The sequence below is a fragment of the Ictalurus punctatus genome, unplaced genomic scaffold (assembly GCF_001660625.3).
Source record: "Ictalurus punctatus breed USDA103 unplaced genomic scaffold, Coco_2.0 Super-Scaffold_100046, whole genome shotgun sequence".
Taxonomy (NCBI): domain Eukaryota; kingdom Metazoa; phylum Chordata; class Actinopteri; order Siluriformes; family Ictaluridae; genus Ictalurus; species Ictalurus punctatus.
The window spans coordinates 4,054,391-4,064,850 of record NW_026521087.1 but is presented as its reverse complement, the minus strand read 5'-3'; the positions used below and the strand labels follow the sequence as shown (position 1 = coordinate 4,064,850).

The window sequence follows — 10,460 nt, the reverse complement described above, 5'->3', positions numbered from 1 at the left end:
ACACTCTGTTTTTCTGGTGCTCATGTCCTTGATGTCGCTGCGCAGGTATCTGGAATCCTGAAGAAGGACGAGTGCATTGGAGCGGTTGTGCTGCACGCGGGGACGAACGACACCAGGTGCGGCAGACGGAGGTTCTGAAGAGGCACTTCTCCAGCCTGATCGAGACGGTACGAGGCAGATCACCCACCGCAAAGATCATCGTCTCTGGACCTCTTCCCACATACAGACGTGGAGCAGGAAAGTTCACTAGACTTCTAGCTTTAAATGTTTGGTTAGTCTCTTGGTGTAATGAGCAGAATCTGATGTTTGTCAATAACTGGAATCTGTTCTGGGAGCGTCCTAGGTTGTTTCGTCCTGATGGCCTGCACCCCAGCAGCCTCAGAGCGGAACTGCTGTCTGACAACATCTCCAAGGCGCTACACTCCAAGTGACTGTCTACCATAAGCACATCTTCCAACAATAACGACATTCAATATAATCAATGTTCAATTAAAAATCCGGGCCCGGTAATACATACTATAGAGACTGTGTCTGTTCCCCGAGCTATATAAATATATAGAAAATCTCAGAAAATCTGTCTTCGTAACCTAATTAACCTAAAATTAAATCATACTGAATGCACATCCAGCACCTTTAATCTGAAACTAGGACTATTAAACATTAGATCTCTTGCGTCTAAGGCTCTTATTGTTAACAAAATCATTACTGATCAGGAATGTAATTTAATGTGTTTAACGGAAATTCGGATTAAACCAAACGAGTACATAGCATTAAATGACGCCAGTCCTCCTGGATACAGTTATGTACATCAGCCTCATTCAACTGGTAGAGGAGGAGGTGTTGGTCTCATCTATAGTAAAAACCTAAGCATAAATTTAATTCTTTTGAAATTCTTTATACCAGTATAAAGTTTTTTTTTGTGGCTACATAAGTAAATTCCTCTATTATTTACAGGCCCCCAGGGCCATATACTGAATTTCTTAGTGAATTTGCAGACTTTGTCTCAAACCTGGTTGTGTCTGTAGATAAAGCATTAATCGTCAGAGACTTTAATATTCACTTTGATAACCCAGAAGACCCTCTGAGAACAGCGGTTGTGTCCATCTTAGATTCAGTAGGGATTAATCAGAACGCAATCGGGCCTACTCATAATGGTGGTCACACTCTTGACCTCATACTAACATACGGACTATGTATAGAAAATATTATCATTTTTCCGCAGTCTGAAGTTGTCTCAGACCATTATCTTATCTCGTTCATAATACGTATTGATCATAATATTTCCACCTCTTCTCGCTACCGCGTAAAACGTACTTTCACATCAGCTACTGCACCGAGCTTCATCAATAACCTTGCACAGACATCAGTTAGATTTGGATCACCGCCAGATCCGATAGAACTCAATCAGGCAACTGAAAGCTTGGAGTCAACACTCCGCTACATGCTAGATAGAGTGGCTCCACTCAAAAGGAAAATAATTAGAGAGAAAAAATTAGCACCCTGGTATAACGATCAAACGCGAACCTTAAAACAGACAACTCGGCAATTAGAACGTAAACGGCGTCAAACCAAACTGGTGATATTTCAAACAGCATGGAAGGAGAGCCTACTGAAATATAGGAAATCTCTTGGCGATGCTAGAAAAATCTATTTCTCCACCTTAATAAAAGACAACAAAAACAATTCTAGATTCCTTTTCAACACAGTAGCAAAATTAACTAGGAATAAAACCACTACAGAGAGAAACAATTACATAGCAGTGAAGATTTCATGACATTTTTCATTGATAAGGCTGAAAATATTAGACGTGAAATACAGGCCATTAAACTAAAACCAGACAGTACTGTAACAAACCCATTACATGACAATGTAGCAATATCAGATCAATGTTTAGAGTGTTTTGCTCCACTTAGAGAGACCAAATTCGCTACATTAATCTCTTCAGCCAATTCATCAACTTGCATACTAGATCCCGTACCTACATGTTTCTTTAAACAGATTTGTCCAGGAGTAATTGAACCACTTTTAAATATAATCAACTCTTCCCTAAGCACTGGCTATGTACCTAAATCACTTAAATTAGCAGTTATTATTATTATTATTATTAAAACCTGATCTTGACCCGTCTCAATTGTCCAGCTATAGACCAATATCAAATCTCCCCTTCATCTCTAAGATTTTAGAAAATGTAGACAGCAGCTATGCTCGTACTTGGATAGGAATAACATTCATGAAATGTATCAGTCACGATTTAGACCTCATCATAGCACAGAGACAGTGTTAGTTAAATTAGTAAATGACCTTCTACTGACCTCTGATCAGGGTTGTGTCTCGCTGCTTGTGTTACTCGACCATAGTGCAGCTTTTGATACTATAGATCACACTATTCTCCTTGATAGATTAGAAAATGTTGGTATTAAGGGAACAGTCCTCTCCTGGCTCAGGTCTTATCTGACCGATCTTTATCAGTTCGTAGATGTAAATGGCGATTTCTCCATGCGTACTGAGGTTACTTTTGGAGTTCCACAGGGTTCTGTTTTAGGCCCACTGCTCTTTACTTTATATAAGCTACCCTTAGGACAAATTATTCGTAAACATGGAATTAGCTTCCACTGTTATGCTGATGATACACAGTTGTATGTTTCAGCGAAGCCAGAGGACAGACATAAGCTTAGTAAAGTTGAGGATTGTGTAAAGGACATTAGACGATGGATGTTAACTAACTTCCTTTTACTTAATTCTGATAAAACAAATACTTTTATTAGGCCCACGTCTAGAAGTAATCTTTCTGATCACATGGTTACTCTGGATGGTCTTTCTGTTTCATCATGTGCAGCAGTTAAAGACTTTGGAGTGATTATTGACTCCAGCCTATCATTTGATGCTCATGTAGATAATATTACTAGGATAGCCTTCTTTCATCTCAGAAATATTTCTAAAATAAGAAACATATTGTCACTACATGATGCGGAAATACTAGTTCATGCATTCGTCACCTCTAGATTAGATTACTGTAATGCCTTACTGTCTGGATGTTCCAGTAGGAATATAAATAAGCTCCAGTTAGTCCAGAATGCACCTGCTAGAGTCCTAACTAGAACTACAAGATACGACCATATCACACCGATATTATCAATACTGCATTGGCTCCCAGTAAAATCTCACATTAACTATAAAATACTTTTATTAACCTATAAAGCACTAAACGGTCTTGCGCCACAATATCTAAGCGACCTTTTGGTTTTATATGATCCGCCACGCCTACTTAGATCAAAAGATGCAGGCTATCTGACGGTACCTCGAATAGTGAAGGCTACAGCAGGGGGAAGAGCTTTCTCTTATAGAGCCCCACAGTTATGGAACAGTCTTCCTATTAGTGTTCGGGACTCAGACACAGTCTCAGTGTTTAAGTCTAGGCTTAAAACGTATTTGTTTACTCAAGCCTACCCTGACTAGATTCTGTTCTACTACTTCGCAGTCATAATCTTTTTTCTCCCTCTCTCCTTTCGCCGAGCCCCACACGAATTTATGGAGATACTAGAGATCCAGATTCTTTCTGCCTCTGGATGGAGCTCAAATCTTCTCTAATTCCAGACTGCTGGGACTACGGCTGCTCCTAACGCCATACAGACTTCATATAAATCCATAATGAAATTTTTCACAAGATCTGTTGTTACCCAGATGTAAGTAGAATATGCTCTAACCTGGCACAGAGGTGAGGATGATCTGGACCAGGTGAGCAACAATGACCAAGTGGAAGAGATGCAGGTGTGCAGTATCTGCACTAAGCCCTGAGGAGTCTAAGCAGTACAATGCTGAATAGGACAGCACCAGACTCCCCCGACATACAAACACAACACATGATTCAGAGACTACAGCCAAAGAAACCACATACACTGACCTGTTAGACAGACAGGTTTAGATTCTGGACAACAATGTTACTCTAATCTGATGCTAATATACATTTAATAGTGCCTAAAGTATCATTTAACAAGCTTTTCAGCTCACCACTAAGTGGAACATGTCCACATCCAGAATGCAGGGGGAACTTTCCATCTGGGGAGCAAGAACAAGTGCTGCACGGAGCACGCGCACAGACACAGAGAGTTAAAGAACTAAAAAACTACAAGTGAGAGAAAAATAAATAAATAATGAAATAAATATACCTGCCAACAGTCGCATGAAGTGATTTTGCACAGAGGAGTGAGAGGAGACAGTCCAGCATGCAGAGCCAAACCGAGCCAGGGAACTCAAATAGTCTCCTAAACAAGGGCACGTTTCATGACACTTCTATTTTTTATTATTTAGGATACAAAATATGGATAAATATCACAGGATATAGAAGGAATTAGAACTGAGGAAGGATAACATAATACCTGCAGATATTTGTGATTCAGAATATTTAGTAATGCTACCAAAATGAACCCCGAACATAACTGAGCAATCTTCTAGATATCTTTAGAGTGCGAATGATGCTCAGAAGCTTGAGTAATGATTTGACAGATGCAGTCTATTTTCATTTATATCAGTTTATATATATATATATATATATATATATATATATATATATATATATATATATATATATATATATATATATATATATATATATATATATATATATATATATATATATAAAGCTTTTATATTTAGAATTACAAGTGAAAAGCAAATCAAATCAATCATCGGAAGAATTTATTCTAGTGTACAATTAACTACTACATCCTGCAAGCAAACAGTGCTTAGTGGAGTATTTTAACAGCACTAACAATACCTCTGATACAGAATTTATTACATCTTCACACATCCCTCGAAAGAAGAATTCATTCTGGCATGATAAGTGTCACGTACCGTGGGGAATACAGAAGCAGAAGCGGGCGGCAGGTTCAGGCAGAATAATCCAGAGGGGTGAACACAGTCCATAGTCAAGAAGCAAGCGAGGGTCAGGCGATCATGCAAACAAAACAAACGGGGTAAGACAGAAATCGTGGTCGGGGACGTATGCAAAGGCCAAAGTCACTTATCGAATAAACACAGTAGAATACTGTGTTGCTTCTCGGGAAACCGAGTCCTGGCTGGGCTGAGATATGACAATAAGTTGGGTTGTCATACCTGTCTACAGGGTAAACTTTCAAACAAAGGCTTCTCCTCATCTACCAATAATCTCTCTGTACAAAATACAAGCACAGAAAAACAACAAATGCATATCATAATGTTCTTTACCAAAAAGTAAAACATTTTTACTAACTACCCATTAACACAGGTCAGTGAATATTGCAAATCTTATATATGAATTCTTAGTCTGTAAGAAATGGGTGCAGACTGACCTATAGACTGGATGGTGCAAGAACAGCTGCCCCAGCACATGATAGGCACACGGGGGTCCTGCTCATTAGGGTGCACCTTAAGGCCAACTTTATAAGTGGCGGTCCCAAATGTCATCAGCATCTCCCTTATGGAGCTTGAATAAGGGTTGCTATCAAAACACATCACAGATCAGTGTTAAAGACACGCTCAGATACGCAGTTGTGAAAGGAAACCGTGGGTATGCTTACTCTGGTGTGTGGTCCAGCCTGAAACTCTCAGGAGGAGGAGAGTCCTCCACAGTCTCTGTCTCACCAGCATCTAAAAGACAAACACCACAATATGACTGCATGTGCACGCATACACACACAAATAAGGAGCACACACGCTATATATGATGAGACTCACTTGTTGGCTTGGCTCTCTTTTGAGCAGAGTGCAAGGCTCTGATCTGCTTGTATACGTTGTATTCAGCCAATGAGCCAGACCTGGCTGCTCACTATTGCTGTAACTACAAACATGCATGCATTTTACTATTTAACCAGAGAAAATGTCAAACTCAATGGGACAACTGGCAAATTTACTGTAATAAACTGAGTCAGTGTGACTAAATATCTTGCAACAGCAGTGGATTAGCCATCTTACATAAGCAGAAATTCTATACTCTGATCTCAACATGGCAAGACATGCAATTCATCTACAGATATCAAGTCCCATCCATCCATCTTCAACCGCTTACTCCTTTTCCGGGTCATGGGGAAGCTGGAGCCTATCAAAGGGAGCATCGAGCACAAGGCGGGGTACACCCTGGACAGGGTGCCAGTCCATCGCAGGGCACACAATCACACACATATTCACACACCCATTCATACACCCATTCATACACTACGGACACGCCAATCAGCCTACCATGCATGCCTTTGGACTGGGGGAGATACCAGGGTACCGGGTAAACCGGGGTATCTGAAGGAAACCCCCGCAGCACGGGAAGAACATGCAAACTCCACACACACAGAGCCGCGGGAATCGAACCCCGACCCTGGCGGTGTGAGGCGAACGTGCTAAACACTAAGCCACCGTGCGCCCGATATCAATTCCCTTGCTATAAAATATATAAATAAATAAGAGGAATAATGGAATGGGGTATGCACTGTTACAGTGTCATTCTGTACCCTTCCATGGCATTTCATAGGCAAGTTTGCATTGGTTACAGAGCCACTACAACTAATTCGCCAATGCAATGGTTAAAATATTAAGCGGTCCGGATTCAGAGCAACTCCACTTAGAATAATCACAAGCACAAGTTTGTATGCGAGTACCTGCAGGTGGTCTCAGTGAGGGGCAGGAGAGGAATGACAGTGTTACTGCGACACTTACAGAGTGGACACAAGTACTCCCCATTCTCTACATCGTAACTGGTTTGCTCATGCAGCCACCGCGCATCCTGACTCTGGAGTGTCTCAAAGTATCTGTAAGAGAAAATAACTCGAAGATTAAGAGACCATTATTTGACAACCTGTCAAATTTCCATGAGCTTTATATGTACCATGCAATCACAGAAATGACCGAACTGGTCAGATCTATTAAGCAGTGACAAGCAAACGGATCCACTGAGCTGTTAAGCTTGACATGGATGTAGGATTGACGTGGGAACACCATATACTGCTTGTAAAGCTATCCGAGGTAACATTCTTCAGGAGTGTAAACTGTTGGACAGCGCTCCCCTCCATTGAAGAACGGGAACATATGAAAAGTATTTTTGATTGGGAAGCGCACAACACATAGCAGAATCTGACGTCCTCAACAACCGAGCATTGCTGATTACCAAGCGTAACAAGTTCCATCACCTGATTTCTTTAGCTTTTGATACTCACTGCACTTACTCCTAAGGTCAGATCCGGTTAACGTTCTTTGCTTCCCCATGAGGCACAATAAGTTTACAGACTTTGAAAGTAACACTGGCTTGATCTAAGACAGTGAAAAACAGTCAAGTGCACATAGCCAGCTTTGTTTCATGCTTTGTGTCGATGATCAGCTCACTGTATTGGGTCAAAAAAAAAATCTGCAGATCGCATATTTAAGCCAAACACATCCAATTTCTATCTACATCTTATCGATCACCACACATCCATGAAGACTTTCCTGTACATCACAGATTAGGTTTTTGACTTTTCGGTCACAAAACATTCCGACTGATTGATTAATACTAGCTAATTTATTTTTAATTGTTCATATAAAGGTCATATTTTCTAGACAAACTATTTACTGTTAGCTGCTGATCTATTGCCTATATCCACAAACATTTGAAAGCAGCAAAACTTTTTATTTGGGATTAAGTAGAAGGCTGTCTAGAAGTAACATTTTGCCCAACTCCTCACCTCTGCCAGCAGTGAGAGTGCATGATGTGGCCACAGCTGCAGGTATGGGTACCAAAGGACAGGTCAGGGTGCATGAAGAGGGGATCATAGCTCTCTGTAACACACATGTATCCTCCAGAAATAAGCACACTGGCTACTCAAACCTATCCAATTACTTGACTTGCACACTGTAAACCATAACCTTACCTGGATTGTGAGGGGGTCTTTTGCGGTTCTTGGACATGACCGTAGAGCGTTGGACAAAGGCAGCGAGCACCATGGCGGTGCCATCAGGTAGGATCTCCTGCACCTCGTGACACAGGATACACATCTCCATCTGCCTCCTCTCTCCTCCTCTGGCACGCCAACGACGAGGTCCCACACACACCAGAGCACCGTCACATGAACCGGGGCTGTACCAAGCAGAGACGGATGGTTACAAGTACACTATAACCTTAATTTTATGTTAAGGTCCCTCTGAATTTGTTAAAATAATCAATGTTGAATAAATGGGTTAATCTTTTTTTAATCACCAGGAAATTGCTAAAAATGGCCTAGGATCCTCTCTACTCATTTACCCCAACAGAAAATGCTCTAAATGAATGTGCAAGATAAAGGAGTTTAAGGATGGGAATTTACTTATGTTATGAGAAGACCACCATTATATGCAAGAACTTTTAAGACAAAGAACAGACAACTGCTCAGCAAAGTCAAGGAAGTGTTGATGTATGCATTTACTGACATAAATGTACTGACTGGATATTGAGAATACAATACAAGTTGACTTATTAAGAACGCTGCGTCACTACGAGCATGCTTAGGTACCTATGCTCTGCTGATGTAGAGGCTGAGGCGTCCAGATCCTCTGAATCCTGCGTGAGCAGATCTATGTACTTATTGATAAAATGACTCTGAAATGTTTGAGCCATGGTCTTTTTCCAGCACAGTTCAGCTTTCCTTTTTCTCTATGCTTTGTCTTTGTCCCACACAGTCTGCAACACACACACACACACACACACACACACACACACACACACACACACACACACGTAGATTTAAGCTCTTCAACACTTTAAAGGGTAATGGTTAATATGTCTGTGGAATAGAAAGTTGCTCAAAGTGTGACCTCCTTGTGACAGTGCCCTGTTCCTTCACAGGGAGGTGCAGCAGCTGTGCACTCACGCATCGTTTTAATGCTAACCACCATCTGTGTAGAAAAAGATACATAATTTAGGAAAATACTTTTACAAGAAAACGATACAGCAGTGCAGTTAGAACTACATGCACACACAAAGTCTTGCAAAACTAAGCAGATGTTCAATAGAACACATTTGTGCACTAAAAAGTATACACACACAGACCATACCATTAAATGCTGAAGATGCATTACAATTTTACTAACATTTAATTTGCCTGTTTCTCTTCAAAGTACATACTACAATACATCATCAGCCTTGGCCTACACCATGGCCTTTATATGTACATGTTCTGCCTGGTGCAGGTGTCCTGACAGTTTTCACTATATGGGAAATAAAATGCATACATCACAGTGCATGGAAGTTCAGTTTGTGTAGTAAGAAATCCTTACATGTCATTTAAATATTCATGTTGACATACAGCTTTTAAGTAATACGCACAATAAGCCACATCAAAACACCCCTAGGGCCACCTATAGATGATCAGCAGCAAAACCGCTTTGTAACAGTTTTATCTGAGATACAGGCTGATTCTGGGTGTGGCCCATAATGACTAATTGGCCTTCTAAACACAATATTCAAACTTCACAAAATGTGGTATACATGGACAACAAGACATTGAGTAAGCATGTCATGTTTCATGGATTTCTGATGCTCTGAGCGCCAACAACAATTTTTTAAATATCAGCCATTTAAATCAATGAGAATGAGAGAAGAAGGCATAACACTAATGTTGTCCACCAGAGGGAGCCACATGATAACAAATCCTTTCAGGTCTCATAGTTTAAAATCTCAGTATAAATAGTTCAATTGGTCCACTATGCATAAAATTCATTATAGTTTCATAAAGTTTAATAAAGTCTAAAACCATCTAAGCCTAATCCGTTTGCAAAAGAAATCTGTGATCTTCAAAATACCTTCATTTTTATATATCCTAAATACTGAAAACATTTGTTAAGTTGCTAGACATGACTGAATGTATTGCTGTCCAATTAAAATGAAGACAGTATTATTTGTATATTGTAATATAGTACATAGAATAACACTTCCATGTAGAGACACTTAAAGACTTGTATTATATTTGAAAAGAGACATGGTCAATCGTATAACTGTACACAAGCAGTTTGTGCTTGGATCCCGATAATCACCGCTTGCGGCTATATCTGTATGTTGTCTTTCTTGTAAGGTATCCTTGAGTGTTATGAAAGGCGGCGACAAATAAAATTTATTATTGCATAGTTCTCCCATCTGACCATGCAGAGTCCATCGGTGGTGTTGTTCTGGAACTGGGAGCTAATGCTAAATTTAATGTTCTGTTCGAAAAGACAGCTTGATGTGTGGTTTCATTAAATTCATTCAATTTAAATATCTTGTCTTTCTAAGAAAAACTGCTGATTAAGCAGTGCACTATACCATATTCATGAGAAAGTAGAATTTTGTATTTGTTATTTGACGTTTGTGTAAATTCAATACGTCGTTTTCAGCTAGTGATTAAAGAATTGGTTCATGAGTCATCTTTGTCAGATATGCTGGTGGCGCTTTCTGATTTTAGTCCCTTAAACATTCAAAATAGTTATTTGTGTGTGGAACGGTGTTGCATTGC

At 40.0% G+C, this 10,460-nt stretch overlaps 1 protein-coding gene across 1 annotated transcript; it reads right to left on the bottom strand.

Annotated features, from left to right (window-relative positions):
* Nucleotides 1–6,213: 6,213 nt before the first annotated feature.
* On the bottom strand, nt 6,214–8,148 carry LOC108261280 (E3 ubiquitin-protein ligase UBR2-like). Its single transcript, XM_053678779.1, has 3 exons — nt 7,869–8,148; nt 7,683–7,776; nt 6,214–6,773 (listed from the first exon to the last, which is right to left on the bottom strand). The coding sequence occupies exons 1-3, from the start codon at nt 7,996–7,998 to the stop codon at nt 6,596–6,598; spliced, it is 402 nt and encodes a 133-aa protein (XP_053534754.1). The 5' UTR covers nt 7,999–8,148; the 3' UTR covers nt 6,214–6,595.
* Between the last annotated feature and the right edge of the window lie 2,312 nt (nt 8,149–10,460).